General features: G+C 41.3%; 1 protein-coding gene across 4 annotated transcripts in view; it reads left to right on the top strand.

Moving 5' to 3' along the window:
- The window catches only part of SORCS1 (sortilin related VPS10 domain containing receptor 1), a 505,841-nt gene that overhangs the window by 270,253 nt on the left and 213,589 nt on the right, over positions 1 to 21,999 (top strand). For all 4 annotated transcript variants that reach the window (XM_082714247.1, XM_082714246.1, XM_082714244.1 and 1 more), the window contains exon 3: positions 6,912 to 7,011. In XM_082714247.1, coding sequence (XP_082570373.1) covers positions 6,912 to 7,011 — 100 coding nt within the window. The remainder of the gene's footprint in view (positions 1 to 6,911; positions 7,012 to 21,999) is intronic.

Here is a 21,999-nt window from a genome sequence, read left to right as displayed (position 1 = left end):
GCCTCTCCCTAAACCCAATATTTAACCCCCCTTCTCTCTAGTTCTGCAAATTAACCTGAAAAGCTCAGGGTATCCAAGAAACAGAGGGAAGCTTGTTCCGCTCAGGATGCACCATAACGTCTCAGCAGCACGTTTAAATTATATGTTTAGGCTGACAGGCAAACGTATTTCACGGCAGAATCCTTAGGAAGCAAGAGACAATTTCCTTCAGCTGAACGTCATCGTTTGATGTAGATTGCCTATTATATTCTTGAGGTATTAAGAAAAATGGATTTGGAGATATTTTCTTGACAGTGGGTAGACTAATGGAATCTGGTGACTGTATTTAAAATGTGCAGAGGTTTGTTATAACATGGTAATAGAAATATCAATTGCACTGACAGGTTAAAAAAAATCTGTCAATGAATGATAATGAAGTTATTTAAATGTCGACTCACTCGCAAACATTTTCCAAACCCTAAATTATTCTCACTGCTTTAACCTCGTGCATCCTAAGTTATTAGGGAGCAGTGTCTGCCCTGCAGCCCATGCGCCTTTGGCTGTGGAAGCTATTTTTATGCTGCCAAATGCACTAGGAGCAGTGAAAGTGGCTGCTCTTAATGATTTTAGGAAAGAAACAAACACAGAAGCCACAGCTGCTTGATTTAGAGGAGGATGCTGTTCCGCTTTTGGGACATCTCATCGGTACTGATTGGAATCATGCCCCGGTGCTTCCTTGCTTCCTGTCCCTAAGCTTCCATCTTTGTTTTGGGACCTTGGCAGTCTGGCTTGGTGCGCAGGCGCTAGGACCTGTTACCTCTCTGGGGTCCGAAGGTTACTTCTTTTTGAAGAAGTGGCCTGGCTTGTTCTTGGTTCAAAGAGTGTCCATTAGGCTTCCACATTCCTCACCTTCTGTATGGAGAAGACACCATCATGATGTATCACCATCATCCTGAGGCCTGGGGATTGGTCGGGGTGGGGGGTGGGGAGCAAACCAAACGTGTGTCCTCTGTCCTTATGGCACTTAGAGTGAGTCTAAGATGGCAGGCAAGAGCTTCGGGATTAAACAGTAGAGGAGTATAGAACGTGTTCCCCATCCTGGTCCCACATCTCCCCTCAGGGCTGACTGAATGTGCTAGGAGCAAGGACTGTAGTAGACCCTGGCCAGACCATGCAGGCTTCTTCCTTTTGGCTTAGTAGAAGTCAACTAGCAAATGCAAGAAGAACAAGCTTCCATGGAGTCAGCCAGTCCGTGAAGAACCGCTGTGAGGGGCTGCCGTGTATGGGGCACTCTTCTGAGGAAGACGGCGGCAGGAAACAGACATCCTTTCTGCTCTCCTCACATGGAGCTTTTATTCTGGAAGGGGAAGGACAGAAAATTATCTGGGGGAAGAGCTTTCTAGACACAGAGAATAGCAGGGCTGGAGCGCGCTGGGGTGGGGGCAGGCAGAGACGGCAGAGGAATTAAGAGTTGGGCATCCATTATGTCACCAACTTAGCAGATAAAAAAGCATGTCTGACGTTGATTTGTTGAGGACCCCAGGGGATGGACCAGTTACTCAGCTAGTTTCGAGCCGGTGTCTGCTTCTGTTTGACCTCAAGTACTTCCTCTTTCTATAAAGCTGTGACGTCTTGATAATCTTCACGAGACGTCACCACATAATTCACAGGTTGACCCACTTACTTTCTTCATATTTCTAGCCTTCCTAGGAGCTTGGGTACCCCAGATGGACGACCTGCCTTCTTTTCTTAGCCCATTGTGACAGTTTCTGCTTATGGTTTTCTTAAGGTGGATTCTTCCTGGCAGGCCGTCCGTCCTTTTGCCTGTTATGAAGAAAAGTCAGGTTTTGGTCTACACCATATACAACTTCAAACACTTTGAGTTCATATTCCTTTTACAAAGAAATGCTACGCTGGATTTTGTAAATAGATTTCCTTTTCCTCTAGTAGCTTTGAGAGAGGCAGTGCGGCATAGGCTTAAGGATGAAGGCTCTCGAAGGGCAGCCACATGAGGACTGTGTTGTCCAAATTCTGTGGCCTCAGTTATACCGGATTCCTCCTCCTCTGTAACCTGTGATTAATATCAGTGTCCATCTCACGGGATTCTGCATGTGAAGGGCTTAGCTCACATGGTAAGCACCCCTATAAACATTCATCTTTATTATCTGTTAGTTTTCCTAAGCATTACAGTCCGTCAGGAAATCCTGGCACACTTATTCCAGAAGCGGAGTGTAGCATCATTCACTCTCAAATTCCGGTTCTCATCCTTACCTCTTTAAGTCGAGCCCCACACAAAGCTACTGGCACACGTATCCTGTAAAATATGGTAGACTGATTTGGTTCCATTTAAAAATGGTAGTAGTAACTTCGCGAATATTTTCTCTTCTAAAAAAGCTACATTGAACATATTCTCTGTGATTCTTACTCTTTTTGAGGGTTCATGGTGTGGGTTTCAGTAAGTGATGGCTAAAGGATACCAAAAGTGATCAAGAAAAAATGAGTGACGAAACAAATAAACACCAGCTGTCATTAGGGATTGCTATTCCACGCCAGCTCTGGGTGTACTACTTTTTATGGATTAATTTAGTTTACAGATTATTCTGTGCTTGTTTATTATCTCATTTGATGGTATATGATTATAGCAGAGGAAATGCAATCACATTTTCTTTCCGCTACTCCCTGTGGAGACCAGTCATGCTCTGTCTTGACCCCTTTACGTGTGATGGGACACTGCCATCTGAGAGAGAGCATGAGGTCTTGGAAGGTAGGTGGTACCATACAGTGGACGTGGTTTCTCCGTCCATCAGGCCAGCTCGTTTCAGCTGTATGACTATAGTAAATACATACTTTCTGTTCTAAAAGTCACTATTTAAGATATGTTTGCAAAAAGGTAGTATAAGGATTAAGGATCAAAAGCAAAAACCTGTGTGCCTTGATTTAATCACTTGCATATTTACTTTATTGGAATGCTAATTTTCTTTTAAGCTCTCAGCTTTTTCTTACGCAGCATAGATGTTGACAGAAACCCTGTTTTCCATCTGTATATAAGTCAACCTGTAAATAAAACCTGAAAAAAAAAAACAGTTTGTTTTGGAATGTTTTAAAAAATGGTACAAGCTGAGAATTCAAGGCTGTTTATATTGCATCTTAAAAACATTTCTGTGTGCTACACATCTTTTTAAGATTACTTTTTTTTTTTTTTTTTGCCTTGATAACAGCAGTCATTTTATGGTTAGCATAGGCTGGCATTTCTCTTTGCAAATTTGGTTTGTTTTAAATATTTTTATTGTTCCCCTTTTCTTATAAAACCAAGATTCATAATCTTTGTTTTGCCTTTTTTTTTTCTTTTTTTGGTCTTCAATATACCTTTCTGAAGTATGTTGCTCAGAACAGTAATTTAATTAGATATCCCTCAAGAATGAATCTTAGAGTCAAATATGTTTGGAAAGTGCTTCATGGAATATGCATTTAAAAGGTTCACAGTGTGTATTAAAATAAAAAGATTTATGTATGTATATGAGAAGAATAAAATTTATAAGTTCTCAAGTAAAGGGACATTAAATTTTGCATTATCAAGCATTTCCTAACATTTTTTGATCTCGGATAACACTCCTCTTCCCCATACCTAGGGATGATACTTAGAATATTTTAACAGCCAGTGCATTGGCTCACCAGCCTGCCTGCTGCTCAACTGTCTGTTTCTCATCTGCTCTTTCAAAGCCAGATCCCTAAGGGGCTACAGTTCCCACCATTGACCATACAAGGATAACTGGAAGCATCTGTTAGCTGGGAAGGGGAGTTTGTGGATGGGCACCAGGAATTGTTTTCCAGGGTGTGGTGCCTTCTCCAAGGTCACTGTCTCCTCCACTGGGGCCCAGGCTGATTGGCATAGGCACCAACGAATCAGAGCAGGTGTTCCTCTTGGTCCTGAGTGAATTTCTTGAGGACCTCTGCTGTGCCAACTTTCAATCTTTAGGTTGCTGGACTGGGATGAAATCTAGGAGGTCTCCAAGGGAGAGGCTCATGTGGCAGAAGTACTATTCAGAGAACTTAGCACAGTAACTACGTACGAACTGGCCTGCAGAAATTAAATATTTTCGCTTCTGTCCTCTTGAATCCATGTATTCTGGCTGACTCTTAGTATTACCCATGATGCATGTAACACTCTATCTAATTCTAATTTCGTGAGACAACTTTGGACAACTGCTCGTCTGTGCCATTTTGGGCATGTGGAAATGCATCATTTTTTTCCTCTCTAACAATTATTACAATGCCATAATGCTTAAACATGTAGCTCTGCTGAATTGAGAATTAAATTTTGATTCAGTTTCTGAGCTTTGAAAAATCAAGGGGCAAGAGACAGCATTAAACAATGGTGGCAGACACCTTGAAGGATCTGGACTGGTGATGTTGTAATAAGGGGAAAGTATCTAATAACATATTGTAAGTTCTCTGAGAAAAATGTTACAAATGTATGTCTGAGCTGGTCACTCTATTATCATCCTGTCATACTGAAATTTCAGCTAAACACACACACACATACATACACACACAAGTGAGAGTGATTCTGCGTAGAATCTTCATGGAGCATCCTCTTTTGTCTTTGTAGAGTTTAATTTTTTAATGTAAGCATACTCATTGATCAAGGATCCAGTTGATAGACATGATAAGAAACTAATTATTACCCCCTTGTAGGTTAGTTTCTACTTCTCTAGCCTCCATTCTGATTATCCTACTAGGAAAACTAAGCCATTCTCTCATCTCTGACGTGGTCCTGCTGATGTCCACATATGGCTGGACAGCATCTGTCAGGGGAGCAGTCTTCACACACTCTGTCCTCCTCCCATTACCGCCCCCTGTCCCCGGAATCGATTTTTGCATCTATTTGTTTGTTTTTGAACTTGTGAATATTGTTTAGAACAAAGATTAGAAAACGTTATTCCATTAAAGGACCTAGAGAAAGGCTAGTGAAATTTCAAAGACAAGGAGGTCTTAGGAAGCAGAGGAAGTTGACCTAGTAAGGCCAGGGTAGGAGTGGGGGAAAACTATGTCAAACACCAAGATTCCACTGAGTGAAGAAAGAAGTCTCAGGTATTCCTTAGAAAGCTGGAGCAAATTTCACATCAGCATGAATTTTAGGGAGAGGATTTAATATGGAAGGAGGATCTAAAGAGGTTTGTTGTGTTTCATGGATAAGATCTGTGAGTTCTGAATGCTCTTCAAATATTCTTGGCTATCAAACCACGGTTTGTTGGATTGGGATAGAGCACAGTCTGGTCCAGAAGAAAGCCAGTTATATATTGGGTGACGCAAGTTGCCCTCTAGTTCTCTTTCCTAAAACCCTACCCATTTTCCATTTTAAAGGGCAATAGTTCTTAAAGTTTTACATAATACCTCAGTCTTCACTGATTTGCAGCATCCCCTGAATTCTATAAAGTGTTGACTATTATCTAATTATATATAATTGATTATGTAATTTATAATATAGTTTATTATGTGGTTATATATTATCTATCTATCTATCTATATACACACACACACACACAAACTTTAGGGGGAAAATGCCCTGGATCTCCAGCCAGATTAAATTCTTAATCCCTTAATTGCAGGATTGCACGTTATGTAGCTTTCTTGGTCCAGGGTAGCTTCTTAATGCATGGTGATGAGGCTGTTAACACAAACTTCCCTATGCAATCTTTATGGCCTGTAGGAATTTATATTTTGACCACTATCAGGAATGAATTAAAATGGTTACATTTTTGTGTTTCTATTTAAACCAAGTGTATTTTCTAAGCCTTGTTAATTTTAATCTGTAGCATTGAACTTCGCACATTATAGCCTTATATTTCTGCCTCTCAAATAAAGCTGACAGATTTTTGAGAGTGGGGGCGATGTGTTGCATCCTGGCACACGGCACAGGGTCTGGCACATTTTAGGAGTTCTGTAGATGTAAATGAATAAATGAATTTGGATCTCCTATATGTAAAAAGAAGGCTAAGAGGAAATTGTATGTTTCCTTTCAATTGAAACAAACAAAAACAACAGGAAAACTGTGGTATAGTGTAAGTAACACAGGGTTTAGGGTCAGAACAGCTGTATTCAAATGCTCGCTGGCAATTTATCAGCTGTTTTCTTTGAATAGGTCACTTAAGTTCTGTCAGCTACTTTCTTCAAATACAGATAATGTTTCCTCCTTCACATGGTTGTCATGCTGATCTAATGAGATTACAATTCTGAAATATGTAATAAGATTTGATAGAGATGGTGATTAAAGCCTATTGATTTAGGCAGAATTAATAAGTTATTGACCAAGGGCTAGATAAAGATGAGAGAATCTTCAAAAAAGAGAGGGTTAGTGCCAAGAGGTAATATCTTCCCAACTCCGGGTTGAACACCAGAAAAGGCCACTGAGTAAGACTGTGAAATTTCTTTATTATTAAGATGTTTTCTTACTCTTAAGTAATAGGAAAAGACTGAATGACCTTTGAAGGTACTGACCCACCATAGATTCTATGACTCATGAAGGGAAGCGTAATTTGTGGATAAATCAGGAGAACCTGCTTTTCCACTGCGCCACAGATAAAGAGAAGATTTGAAAATGTCAAATCTACATTAAAAACTCTTTATTTTTGTGGTCAATTCAAGAGACACCCTCATCTCTTAATCTTTTAAAATTAACCACATCCTTTATGCAGTGTACGTACATGAAGGAGCAGTAGAGATGGAGTTTTAATTTTTACCAATTCAATTTAAATGCAAATGTTAACCGCTCACATGATGCTGCTGTGTACATAATTAAGCATCATTATATACTACATGAATCATCTAGAAACCTCCCGAGAGCCATTCTACTATGTAAAACATGCATTATACTGACAAGCAGCCAAATGACGTAGACATCGGTCCTCATTAATGCTCCTTTTGAATTATAGGTCAACTGATTATGGAACAACTTATGAGAAGCTGAATGATAAAGTTGGGCTGAAAACAATTCTAAGCTATCTCTACGTGTGTCCTACCAACAAGCGTAAGGTAAGACATGTATATTCAGCATGCTGCTTATTCATGATGTGACTTCTGTCTTGGTTGGCTAACCTCTCTAGCTACGTAAAAATCCATTATAGTTAAGCCAGGATTAGAGGTGTAGAGATGAGCTGATGGATGTTAAGGTGATAAAATGTATGACACATCATAATTTTGAGAGCAACAGTCGTGAATGCAAGAGGGTGAGAGGTAGGTATATCATTACAGTTTCTGGAAGGCAGCTCCAAGGAATAGGTCTCCTTGAATGGATGCTGTCTTGTAAGGGCTCTGACTAGTCAGTCACAAGAATCAGAATGAGCCTTGACAAGATGGAGGAGAGGGTGGGGTTTTCATCTGAAGTGCCCCTGTTTTCCCTTGACCTGAATAAATAGATTAACGAGAATTGGGGTGAACGTGTCCTCCTGGAGCATGTTGGCTATCTCATTTCCAAAGTTTATTCAGCCCGCACACAAGTGACAGGATGGAGACACTGCTGGAAAGAACTTTGGAGATCATCATACACTGCACCCTAATTTTATAGATGAGAAAATTAAGGTTCAGTGAAAGGTAAGGCTTTGCCTCATTGCAGAGTTACGAGCGCAACCAGAACTAGGATTCAGGTTACTTGGTTGGCAGTCATACTATCTCTGCTATATTACACTGCTCCTAGTAAGAGGGTTTATCTCTTCTTCAGAGGGAAGTATTATTTTCTCAAAGAAGACGAGATTTGCTTTTAAGTGAAAAAGACTTACTTGTCTCAGGAGGGGAATGGCGCTACATCCGTTCTTTAGTTTTTATAAGCTTGCATTGAGAGATTCTGAATTTTTTTTTTTTAAGATTTTATTTATTTATTTGACAGACAGAGATCACAAGTAGGCAGAGAGGCAGGCGGTGGTGGGGGAGGGAAGCAGGCTCCCTGCTGAGCAGAGAGCCGGATGCAGGGCTCCACCCCAGGACTCTGGGACCATGACCTGAGCCCAAGGCAGAGGCCCAACCCACTGAGCCACCCAGGTGCCCTGAGATTCTGAATTCTGACATACAATTTCTAATTGTTGTGTGAATTGCATGAAATAATAGTATGCATCAGGAAAGAGAGAATCGTTGTTCATGAGTATGTCCTAAGTCATGTTCTTCTATGACCATGGCAATGATGTCCAGGTTCTCAATCCAAATCTGTCAGCAGTTACCGTCTGTGACCTTCGGTCGGTATTTCATTTTGTAACGTGAACTCTGGGAGGTGGATGAGAACATTTCTGAATGGTCATTCCCTAACTCCAGCAGCACGTCCAAAGCACTGGGGATTCCCACATGTGCCCTCTCACCCCTATTTGCTCTGGATTAGGGTTCAGGTCACTGTACCTTGAGCAAGCTCCCCAGGTGTCTCTTATATGTATCGAGGATTAAGAATTGCTTACGTTGGGGCGCCTGGGTGGCTCAGTGGATTAAGCCGCTGCCTTCGGCTCAGGTCATGATCTCAGGGTCCTGGGATCGAGTCCCACATCGGGCTCTCTGCTCAGCAGGGAGCCTGCTTCCTCCTCTCTCTCTGCCTGCCTCTCCTCTCTCTCTGCCTGTCAAATAAATAAATAAAATCTTTAAAAAAAAAAAAAAAAAGAATTGCTTACGCAAAGTCTAATGCTCCCTCTGGTCCTAAACATTTCACGTTCGTCAGTAGAAGCAGCATAACTCGGCAGCTGTGCATGGACTCTGATGTCAGACGGCGTGCGTGAAAACCCAGCTAAACCAGTTAACACATGTATAACTGGGGTGATTGACTTAACCTCTCCAAGCAGTGTCATCGAATTTAAAATAGGGATCATTATAATTCCTACTCATGTGAAAAGTTGTAACTATTATCTGGAATAAGGCTTTTTAAGTATTTGGCACAGAATAGCTAAGGCTCATTGATGTTTTCTCTTTATTTTTTTTCTCATCTGCCTCCTCCTCTTTCATGTAATTATTAGAAAACAGTAGTGATTATCCTCCCTAAATAGCAATGTTTAGTAGAACTTTCTGTAATGACAGAAATGTTCCTTTAAGCTGTCCAGTACCTTAGACATTAACCACTTGTGGCTATTGAGTATTTGAAAGAGCTGAGGAACTCGATTTCATTTATTTATTTATTTATTTATTTATTTATTAAAAGATTGTATTTATTTATTTGACAGAGAGACACAGTGAGAGAGGAAACACAGGCAGTAGGGGTGGGAGAGGGAGAAGCAGGCCTCCCACTGAGCAGAGAGCCGGTGTGGGGTTCGATCCAGGATCATGACCTGAGCCGAAGGCAGATGCTTAATGACTGAGCCACACAGGCGCCCTGAAGCACTGGATTTTAAATCTAATTTAACTTTAATTAACTTCAATTTAAATAGACACCTGTGGCTGATGGCCCCAGTATCAGACAGGATAGTTTGATAATGTCAGCCTCACAAGTGTAGAGATACACACTGAACATTCCTGTCTTCCCCTTACTGGCTAATTACTGGTCCATCATCAGCAATTGCATTTAAATAATTTGACCTGCTGCATACCGTTCTGAGTTGAAGACCTGAATTTATACTCTTTAGTTTTATAATGTGATTTAGTTATGTTTGTTAGCTTTGAATCAATTCTTAAATTCCATATTGATTTTTCTTCTAGTTTCACATTTTCAGTAAATTTCATTTAACAATCAATCTGTAGGGCTCCTGGGTGCCTCAGTTGGTTAAGCAACTGCCTTCAGCTCAGGTCGTGATCCTGGAGTCCCGGGATCGAGTCCCACATCGGGCTCCCAGATCTGTGGGGAGTCTGCTTCTCCCTCTGATCTTTCTAGCCCTCTCATGCTCTCTCTCAAATAAATAAGTAAAAAATCTTAAAAGAAAAAAAAAAACCCAACAATCAATCTGTAAGTATCATAGGCTACAAAGAGAAATAAATCAACACTCCACCCTCAAAAGTCTTGCTTCCTAGTAATAAATGCAATAGGACTTTCTGTCGTTGAAGGGTCCTTTGACTCTGCTGCCCCCTAACAGATGACTTTGGGTGAGACATTTACATTTTCCCACTTGTAAAGTGATAGAGGCAAAAACAAAGGAATTTGCAACTGGAAGAGACTTCAAAATTGTTCTTAGATTTGTTTTAAGTTAGTGATAGTCTTTGTTTTATTGATGTTGTTGGAGAGGAATATGATGAAAAAGGGAAAAAAAAAAAGATAAGATGCCGAACAGGGAACAGTGAGCTTGGGCTTTTCTATAGCCACAGAATATGTGACTCCAAGATGGTTTGCAGGAGCAGAGCTTGAACCACGAGGCTCTCAAGTCCAAATGCAGCTCCGAAGCTGGAAGGAAAGTTCAGAGGGAGCACCTCAAGGAGCCCCGTCTTCTAACCCATTCACACCCGTGAGCGAGCATCAGTCAGCCTACATGCGTAGTCTGTAGTCTTCTGAAAGACTTTGAAAAGTCACTGGCCATGGCATTTAGCTAAAATTAAAACTCGGCAGACCCTATTTCCGGAGAAAGAGCAGTCCTTGTCCATGACTATGAGAGAACAGCTTTCTCTGGGCCTTTCTCCTTCCAGAAGAAGAGGTGGTCCTGAGCTGTTTAAATCACAGTGTTTATGGGTGAATCTAAGTGAACCGATCTTTTCCTGTACAGATAAATGAGGCCTTCAGGGTCACTTTCTGAGATGCTGATAGATTTAAGAAATATTGGAGGACGATGAAGGTCTTTACAATGGTGCAAAAATCAATAAAGTTGACATAGCAGTATATTTGTGTACAGTTTTTCTACTTATGAGGTGAATTTATCACCATGAAATATGTACTTTCACCCCCCAAAGGGACCTACTTGAACCAAAGAGATAGTACCTGTACGACATTTTAAAGGGTGAATATATTTCCCCCCAATCAATGAGAGTTTAGGTAAAAAAAGGAAAGAAAGAAAAAAAAAAAAAGAAGAAGAAGAAGAAAGAAAAATATCAGGCTCTATTAATTATGCAGGACAAAGGCACTCAAGTTCGCAGCAATTCTCGTAGGACTTGTGCGTTCTCCAGTAAGAAGGCAGCCTCCTTTCTGGGGTTGTATTAATTCTTCTCTGTCCCTAGGGTGCTATCCAGCAAGTTCACATCTTTTGTACCAGGTATGTCTCTCTGCTTTTCACATCAGTGGGAGCAACTGGAATCAAACCGACATCAGGGAAACTGCCTTGCCTTCCCGGAAACCTGTTTTGCCTTCACATGCTTTTTGCTATTTTTAGCTGCTTGTGAGGACAAGCTCAGTTCTTCAATCAACGTGTCTCCAACAGCGGGCATGATGCCCTGCCTTTGCAGACAGCTTGTTAGGGGCATTACTAGGATCAGAGTCCAGAACAAAACAGGCCCTTATTTACAGCTTAAATGAATGATCATCCATTGCCTGTTTCTGCACAAGCCTGCTGTAAATGACAGCGGCTTTCCTTGGATACGTCTGTTACAGTAAAATCCATAATCTCATCGTAGGTCGGTCTAGGAAATCTTGACTAAGAGACACAGAAAGGCTGCCCCCAGGTATCATCCTAGCTCAGGCATACCCTCCTTCAACGGAGCCCTGCCCCTGGCCCCTGATGGATGAGGTAGGTCCCAAAGAACAAGGATAAGTGACTCCTAGAGCCAGAGGAGAGGCAGGCTGGCTGTCTGTCACCACGTCTCCGAAAGAGAGCACTCCTCAACCAGCCCTTGACAAATCCCAAGGCTTGTGGGTGTCAGTGGTGGTTTATTGGCTACATACCTTGACTCTCCTATGAGAAGGGATGATTTAACATTCCCCTAGAACGAGCAGCTGGGATGTGGAGGGTGATGGGAGGAACTAATACAAATCTTACACAGAAAAACAAAATCAGTGCTTAAATCTTAGTCTTAATCTGAAATTGGCACTGAGTCTGTCTCCTGCCTAAAAAGAGAAAACTTCTTGATACTCTGGGTGTATCTGTCCGCAGTGCCTTTCTTCCCACGCCAACCAACCTTAGCTGTTCTCTCTTCACGAGGTGTGGTATGACATCTTCAAGGATTAAAGAATACAAAACCCCAAATGGAATACAGTGGGGGAGAAAAGAAGAAAAAAAAAATGTTTTGTTTTGTTTTGTTTTTGAACTTGGAGCATCCACTTCATTTCGTTGTTATATCCTAGCACTCTCCGTGCACTGTGTTCTCAGCAAAGGAGAAACCCAGGGAGTATTTGCTCTGTATGTTTTCCTGTGCCCCCTCCCTATCCCAGTTTCTTCTCCTTTGTGTGTTATCACAACTTAATTAATACTCTTCCTGCTGAGAGAGCCTTCCAAGACTTTCATCCTATAAATAGGACCCCAGCTCCTCAGACACATTGATCATTTTTGCGGGTCCTGTGGTACATGCCAGCATTAAACACTGTTTGCATTTTCTCCAGATGTTTAGGTTTTAATTACCTTACTGTATGTGGCACTTTCTAAATTGGTGTTTGATTATTGACTCTTTGCCTCTTGATATCCAGGGCATGCTTAATCCCTCTTGTCTTTTACTCAGGAGAGGAAATAGAGACATATATCCTGCAGGTGACTTATGGGGATAGGAAAAAGGTGTGGTGGATAGCATCTGCCAACTTCCCTTAGGGAAAATATGAAATCATTGAATCAGAACCTAAAAGATGTCAGAGGTGTTCAGATTCTGCTTTTTTATTTAATAGATAAGGCAACTGAGTCCTTAGAGTTTAGTGACTTGCCTGAGGTAACAGGCAACTGGTAAAAGAAAAGCTGAGATCATTAAACCTTTAAGGTGACTCTCAAATGCCCTCTATTCCACAAAATTTAATCAATTCCATTAGTCAGATGTTCTCAGTCCCTCTGATTTCCCAGGCACCTGCTTCTCATTTCTAGCACTTTTCTCTCACTCCTGATGAGTCGGTGTTGACCGTGTCTAATACCCCATTTAGAATGAGAGGGCCCAGAGGGACTAAAGCACCTTCATCAGCTTTCTGGGCTTGTAACAGGCTGAGCACAGCGTCCTGGGGCATGGTAGGTGTCCAACACACGGCTGAGGATTTAACCTGAACTTGGTTGAGTGTGGGGCTCCTAGGCTGGCACCTGAAAAGCAAAGTACATTATAACACCAGCTTCGACTCATTTAATTTCTCTAATTATGAAATTAATTCTTTCAAGTGAATAAATAAGGGTAGTAACAATCCCTGTAGATTTTAGTCATTTCTAGGCCAAAAGGCATAATTTTCTCTTTTCTAGCCAAGAAGAGCATGATTAATATTTAAAATGCCAGGACTTTGCATAGCACTCGCTCGACATTATCTGGCGAGGCCAAGGGGAACTAGCGTATTGTATAATACATCAAAGGGGGTACATGACATTTCCCTTGGCAGATGCTCCGCAATTGCTCCTAACTCTTTCATCTACCCCTTTGTACACAAGATCATGCATTTGCCTCTAACCTTTTAAAAATAACACATATTTCATTCATAAAGAAGCGCATGAACTCAGACACATCATGGAAGGGCCATTTTCCAAACTTCCCTACACTTAACCAGGGTAATGATGGCTAAAGACGGCTAAAGGGAGAGATCATCTCCTTTGATCCTTCCTGGGTACAACTGAGTGTGGGCACTGTTTCAGTCCATCAGTCTCCATTCTGTTCCTTTGAGAGTTCAAAAAGAAAATCAAACCCAAGAAAACGTGCTGCATGTCCATTTTTTTTCCTCTGGGTAATTTTCCAACAGTTGTACAAGCCATTGGGTTTCAAATAAGCTACAGAAGAGTAAGTGCAAAGTGCTCTGTTTCAAACAGGTGGAATGCCAGGAGCACGGCCTGCTAGCACACCCCCTTGCTACTCCAAAGTGGCCCTAGGGAGCCCTCCGGGTCTCCTGGGCTCCATGCAACACCGTTGGGGGAAAAAGAAAATACTGAACTAGGCCATCCTCCCTCTGTATACTAAACTGTACCTGAAACAGCCATGTACCTGGTACAATTTTATATAAATCAAAGCACCTGTGGTAATATTCATGAATAAATAAGTGTGAATAAAACCACAATCTTTTCGATTTTAGCACATGATGTTAGTATAGTAGGTATTTAGTTGATTCTTATTGAATCTCATCTGTGTCTTACACTAATGAAAAAAAAAGTAACAGGTTTATAATATGCCAAGTTTCTCAGAATTGATCCAGTTAATGAGTAGATTACAGATGTATTTCATGGGGTATGAAGTAGTGCTGAGTACTTTTTTGTTGGAAAGAAGCTTTTTGAATGATTAACTTTACGTATTTGCCACTCCTCATTTGTAAGATGTTGCGTCTGTCACATGTCAGCATCTAATGCATTAAATATTAACCATGAATTGCTGATTAAAAAGTTGTTTCTGTATGAGGATCAAGTTTATGGGGTGTTGCTGTTAAAATTCAGAGTTTATTAGTCACAGTTATGTTTAAAAAAATACACAGGTAGCTAGCTAGACAAAGGGATAGGTGGAAAGGTGATAGATCTCCAGATCAGCCTTTTCTGAGTTTAGATCATGCTTTTTCGCTGGCTTTTAGTGGTATTTCTTTATCAAAATGGAAGCAAATTTAGAATGCTGCCTTTTGGTTTTATTCTTTTTTAACAAATGAAGCTAATCAGGATAAATATAACCTGAGTTGGTTTCCAAATATTAGGAAGTAAGACTGGTCCAGAAATTGAATGTTTCTTATACTGCTGACTGGGTCTGAAAAGGTAGTTTACCTCTGTGGCCAGGTGAGCAGAAGTTTCCAAAAAGGAAATGAAGCCTGTGTCAGAGGCTGATCGTTCTTCAGATATGCACAATAGACTATCCGCTCAAACTTCTTTGGGGAGCAGTTTTGTTTTGTTTTGTTTTAATTGCCTATTTTTCATTTATTTTTGCCTCGTCATCCGTCCTTATTAGAACTCGTATTCTCTGAAGTCTGGCTGGCCTAGTGTTAAATGCCCATCCATTACCCTTTTATGAAGGTCAAATGCATTATTTCAGGTTGGTTCCAAGTTACGCTCTGCTGTGGAAAATGGTCAGAGGTCTTTTCAACATTCTGGTCTGTTTGCTTCCAGCATACTCCCTGTGGCTTCTCAGAGGTTTCCATCATCCGGTGTTTGACATACTGTATCTAGAACATTTGTTTCTAGTGAATAGCCCGGGCTGCTCTCATGATGGATGGAGACGAATGCTGGCCGCTACAGGAAATTGCCATATTTACTAGGGTGGGGATGTTTCACTCCAATATATCAGATCTGCCTCAAGCTTTCTCTTGGTGCTGTCAGGAAAAACAAAGTCAATGTCAATGAACCTTTAATAAAACCACCCCCCCCCCGCGAGAAATTAAGAGAACACTACCAGCCTCAGGGGCCAAATGGCTTCCATTTAAACATTCCTTCTTCTGACCTGACCTTTCTCTTGACCAAATCTTCTTTTGAAGGTTTTGTTCTTCTCTTCCTCAAGACACCCACCTTCCATTTTACTAGATCCCTAAACGCTCACATACTTCTCATTCTATCACCTTCCAAGTCAGCTACTTAAAATAACTTTTCCAAAACAAAATACTGTCATTTATAGGTAATAAGATGAGTTTAGATCTTCATGGGTAATAAGGCCTACGCTATGGAATATATTTACATTTTGATGACTGGGAAAGAGAGATCTCTTCTTCTGGCTGCTTGGGGCTGTGTATGTGTGTGTGTGTGTGTGTGTGTGTGTGTGTGTGTTTGGGGACTAGAATACTAAGTATTGCCTTGATAGGCAACATTTGCTACCCAGGAATGAGCATGCTTGTAATGGAGAACAGGGTGATGTGGGTGAGTCCAAAAAAATAAAGAATGGGAAAAAGAAAAACACTTGAATATACGGACTCTCACAGATAAGAGAAGAAGGGGTAAGGGAGGAAAGACCCAGAAGTTAAGCCGAGAGAGAAGATGGGAGAGATTACTACAAAGCATTTAAAGTAACATAATATAAGATAAAGTTATAAAGTAGCTTTTAAAGTAAATATGAGAGAAAGCTAATGCAAAGACCATAGTGAACACATAAGGTAGAAGAAAAAATAATAAAATCATAAATATTTTCAACAGTAGATTAAGAATCTCTTGAGCTCTCTCAGCGAGAGGAGGGCTAATTTACTGGGAACTTATTAAGACTTTCAGAGGGAGGACAATTTGCCCTTATCTCTCTGTTCTTCCTCGGTGCTTTCGGAGGGGTAAAGGATGTTGATGGCTGTGGCCGAAATTGGTTTTACCAGAAAGGAAAACACAATTATGACTCAAGCGTGGGGGCGTAGCAGGCCTCGATCAAGGGTCCTCAGCGGCGGATTCAGACACCACTGCTGCTGCCCGTGGCTTAATGAACTTTTGTCCTTTGAACGTCATCTCTCTTCTCTACTCCCCAACCCTCTGTGTAATGGCATCTCCTGTTTACGCGTACACCTGGTCATTTCTGCAGTTGTCAGGTGTATCAACTCTGCACCTGTGTGCAGTTCAGTGTGGAACTACACTCTGTCGTCCGAAGGTGGTCATGGTAAATTTTTGCCTGGTGGAGAAGTATTAGTTGTGGTGTAGTGGTTCACATAATGGACCCTGGAGCCAGCCCGCCTGGCTTTAAATTGCCGCCAAGCCACATACTCATTGTATGCCTGTAGACGGATTTTATTTGCGGGTTTGTGTGTTATGAACCTCTCCATGATACAGTTTCCTCCCTGTCCAAAGTAAAATAGAAGGATTGTGTCAATATCATAAGGTAGTTATGAGAAGAATCAAAACAAACAAACAGTGCCTGACACATAGCAAGCATTCGATAAATGCTAGTCTCATTGTTACCACTATTAATCTCTTTCAAATGACATGGCAGTGCCTTATGCTGTCATTTGTCAACCCAACCAAAATTATTAAATGTCTGTTTTGTGCCAGATCTTTTTAAGACCTAGGAAGTAGAATAAAAATGTAAGACATCGTCCTTTCTTTTGAGGATTGTGCAGTCTGGTAGAGGAGATGAATGTATAAACAGTCAACTACAGTATAGAACTTATGTATCATAATAGCTGTGTACATAGAGCTCTATCTTTGGGGATTCAATGAAGGCTTCACAGAGAAGCAAATATTTGTCAACGGAGAAGGGAAAAAGAAGATGAAAACTGCTTTTCAGTGTATGTGTATGGAGAAACCAGTTTTCATAGACCACAGTGCATACATACCTTTGATTGGTCACAAATATTAAATGAATAAGCATGTGCCTATTTTGACTCTTAAAACATGCTAATTTCCATTTATAGCTGGCTGTACTAACCAGGCTCCCCCGCCCCCAAAAATGCCTTCATGACCCATTTGCATTCTAATTCTAAAATAATAACACAGTGTCTTTTCAATTGGTATAAACTTTTTTCCTACCTTGCTTATGAAATCAATAAGTAGGCAGTGGTGACATTATGAAGATTGAATTAATAAAAGTAAATGTTACCTTATTACAGTGGATTGATATTGATATATTCAGCATTTATCTTAAGTTAACTACCGGTCATTCAGAGCGACGGATGAAATTTAGAGGTGCAATTTTAAGAAACAATTGACCCATTTTATCGAACCCTTGGCCTGGGCCCTGCCCTGTTCTTTGCAAACACATTGGTGAATGTTTGAAAAAAAAAAAAAAAAAAAAAAAGTGTGAGCCTTACATGGCCCTTGCAGAGTTTACCATCCTGCTGCAGGGCTGCAATTAAAGAACAGTCCAAGACAGGAGATGATGGATTGCATGGTACACCTGACAAGGGCTCTAAGTGTTTAGAGAGGAATGTGGTCTGGATAATCTAGCAAACAGTTTGAGAGGAGCTTAAATTGCTCAGTAAAGCAGACTGGTGTGACGCAGGTCATGACATTCACAACAGAAAAATCTGATTCAGTTGAACCAGCCTTATTTAGTGCAAGGTGGTAGAGCTACAAAGACGCATGAAACGGCACAGTCTGCAAAAATGGAAATTGAAGGGTGAGGTATGTACATAGAGATGAGCATAAGTTTGCCTTGGTATGGGTACTACACCTTTCATTTCCTGAAATCGAAATAATTTGATAATATATATTACACATCTTCCTCTTTTGCACTCTAAAAGTGTTCCTGAAAGTGCTGCTTTGCTTATCCTAATTGTTGATTTTGAAAATATAATTTCTTTTTTTTTTTTTTTAAGATTTTTATTTATTTATTTTTCAGAGATCACAAGCAGCAGAGAGAGAAGGAGTGGAAGCAGGCTCCCTGCCAAGCAGAGAGCCTGATGAGGGCTCAGTCCCAGGAGCCTGAGATCATGACCTGAGCCGAAGGCAGAGGCTTAACCCACTGAGCCACCCAGGAGCCCCAGAAAAGATAGTTTCTTTAAATGTATGGAATGCATAAGAGAGCACCCAGATTAGGGCAATAGATGAATATCAGGTCTGACAGGGGAAGGAGAAGTATGGAGTAAAAACAGAGGCAAGAGAAACAATGTAGAATTTGCAAGGGGTCAGGAGGGGCTTCTGGTATTCCGGTGACTAGCAATTCATCATTTCTCCTATTGCTACTTTCTCAAAGGGAGCCACATACTCTTGAGAGCTACAATAGCTACAGCTTCTTAGCAAACGCCGCCGATGTTCTCTCATTCACCAGACGCCAACTTCCCTGGGATGTATATACCTTTGGGAGCCAAACCCATCTTGTTTGATGTGGTATTTGGATTCCAGAGGCTGTCCAGGAAAAACAAAAACAAAAAATGAACTTGTGCTAAAGAAAAAGATATTGGATCATAGGAAGGCACTTGTCTATATTGGAAGGAATCTGCGTTTGTGGGTTTCTGCCCTTACAGTCTATTAATGCCTTATTTAGCCAACAGATTTACTTATTTTCTCCCCTGGCTAATGCTGTCTTTGTTCCTTGGGCCCAAGCCCTTTGTGCTTCCATTTGCAAGAATGTTACTGACATTTACAAACTCCCAGGAGGACTCGGTCAGTTACCACTGGAGATGCCCATTGTTCCATGGGAGCTGACCTTTACCCCTAGGCAACAATTAAAATCTATTGCTATTCATCCCTGCAGTGCTGCCTGTAATTCTGGCTCACTGCCCAGTGTAACTGGTAGGATGCCTTCTTTTTAGTGTCATCTTATTTTTCTTCCCCAAACAAGAAGAGAGTGACCTGCAAATGAAAATGAGTGCTTCTGGTAGAAAAAAAGAGGCCGACCGACCATTCGACCATTCGACCATTCGAGTGGACAGTAGTTTTCAGTTAAATCACCTGTTGTGTCAACACAAATGAAAACCTTAAATCAATAGTATAATTAGGCAACCTTTGGGACATTGCCTACTGGTTTATTCCAGATTCACATACCAGCAGAGCTCTGCAGTTACGCTGTGGTGGTGATTTTTGGCTAATTGCAGGGTCATTCTGCCCGAAGCATGGCTGGGCCTGCTCCACGGCAAGCTGACAGAGACCAAAGTCCCAGCCCAGGGAAGTCGGGAGCCAAGCCCTCTCTTTACATGTCACATTGTTTGTGTTACCCGCACAGCACGAGCACGATAACCTTTTAGGCAAACTTAAGTTCTTTCTGTAATGGATTTTGGTATTTGGGTGGTTAGCGCTGGAAGTAGTTTGTATGAGATCACAGATGCTCATCATAAAAAGATTGCCATTTCTGGCAGACCAGCATGTTAGGATGTGCTAGTGTGGGGAAACAAACATGACCTGTATTTAGAGGTGTGTCACCTTCTTTGCAACTCATTCTACTCCTCTATATCCCCACCTTCTGTGTGCTAGGGGAGGAGTATGATGATGTGGACATTTTAATGGTGTTTGATGACAAAGCCTAGTGACCTAGTTATTTTAGTAGAAATTGGCTATTGTGTAAACATAGGGACAAGTGGCCTAAGAACAAGGTCTCTATACTCAGATTGAGACAAAGACTCCCGATTTACTTTAAGTAAATGGAGCTTGAAATTTGCCTTTCTCTGTTTAGTTTAAAATTCCAGAGCTAAGCAAGTTAAAGCTTGATGGAAAGCACTGTCCTCTTCTTGTAGGAATAGTCTCTCTCTCCCACCTTGTCCCAGCACTGCTACTGTGAACCAGACTGAGTGTATGCAATAAATGCTTTGATCTGCAGAGAGAACGCTTCCTGGAGTTGTATTATGCTTTCTCCTCTCTTTACTATTTGAAATTTTATAGACTTGTGAAGATTATACTTGTATGAGGGCTTAAAATTTCCCAAGAGCCACCAACATTTCGCTTTTCCCACCCGGCAGGCCTTGGTAGAGCCTGGGAGGGTAACGTGGAGAGCAGGAAGCCCTCCGGCTCCCTGGAGATTCACGTCAGCATTCCGTTACCCAGAAACCAATGGAACCTGCTTAAGCTCATAGGACAGAGCCCAGAAGATTATCCAAACCCAAACCGCTGGGCTCCATTTATTACAAATACAAAGTTTCATCCATGGTTCATTATGTTCCTCCTATACAAACCCAACTCGGGGGAATTACAAAGAACTCTGCAATAAATATGCTGCGGAGAGCCTGTTGAAATTGGATATTACCTATCTACAACTGCTTCGTTTGTTTCTTTCATTTTCCTCACTCCTCCCACCGTACTTTTCCCCCTTCCTTCCACAGTCTCACTCTGTTTTTCTGTCTTTCTTTCCAAAGCTTATTTATATGAAAGAGAGAGTGAGAGAGAGGAGTAAGACCACCTTATGTATTTCACACAGAATATGTTTCCAAAATGATTACAAAAATGTAATCATGTCATGCATATAAAAACAGTGGGTGGGGAGGAGAGGTTATATTTTATACCTGGGACCTCGTTAATAACGGGTGGTCTTTCACTAGAACTCAGGTCTTCGAGTTTCTGGCCCGTGTTCCTTCCATCATAGTTCACTATTTCCTAAATATTGCCCCACTTGCCTTGTCTGGAAGGTTACTTTGTAATAGTATCCTTGAGACTAAGTGCTGATTCCTCTGTGGACCTTTAATAAATTTCATGTTTGAAATATGAATTATATAATCTCAGATAAAATGCAAAGCACAGAGAAAGTGGTAAAGGCAATCCATATGTCACATTTGCAGTCAGCTTGTATAAAATCATTTAGCTTCCTGCTTATCATTTCATGATAATAGCCTTGACAGCTTTACAGGATAAACCTGATACTTTTAGAAATCTGAAAAGGACTCCATATATACAGTACCAGGGAAACTTCCTTTTAACCCCATTGAATCAGGCTAGATTTGCTCTGGCAGGAGGGGTGCCTTTCTGCTCTGTCATGCCATCCTGGGACTGGCACTCTTCCTTGTGCTGGCTCTCAGCTCTCATGGGGGCTCAGTAGGCTGCCTCTTTTGACTCACAAGGTGTATTTGTGGACTGTGCATTGTTATTTTCCATGAGAGAGAATGCATATCAGAAATGTACCCAGCCTGCCATCACACCTGTGGCCAGTGACCTGAGGAGCAAAATGACTAGCCAGTGTTTAGTGCAAGGATCTACTGAGAAGTCAACTCCATTGTCCCACAGGGTGCTCCCTGGAGAAATCACACCCGAGAAATGGTTCTAACATCATTGCCTGTACACACTGAGATGGACTTGTTCTTTGCCTTGTGTAGCTGTAATCATGGGCTTTTGATTAGACCTTGTGACTCCAGCATTGCATCTGGACTTTGAAATATACCATCATTAAGGGCACCTGGGTGGCTCAGTTGGTTAAGCCTCTGCCTTCGGCTCAGGTCAATCCTCAGGGTCCTGGGATTGAGTCCCAAATAGGGCTCTCTGCTCAGCAGGGAGCCTGCTAGGCTCCCCCTCTCTCTCTCTCTGACTGCCTCTCTGCCTACTTGTGATCTCTTTTTCTTTGTCAAGTAAATAAATAAAATCTTAAAAAAAAAAAGGATTATCATTAAATCTCTAGACACCAGCTTTTTCTGCAGAGGCTACTACTCTCTCAATTCCTCAGAGATCCTCTTCTTCCAAGCAATTTCCTCTGTACCAGCAGTGAAGAAAAAAAAAAATTACCCTACCCTGTTAAGATTTGACC

This window comes from Mustela nivalis (assembly GCF_964662115.1).
Source record: "Mustela nivalis genome assembly, chromosome: 2".
Taxonomy (NCBI): Eukaryota; Metazoa; Chordata; class Mammalia; order Carnivora; family Mustelidae; genus Mustela; species Mustela nivalis.
This window is presented reverse-complemented; position numbering and strand designations above follow the sequence as displayed.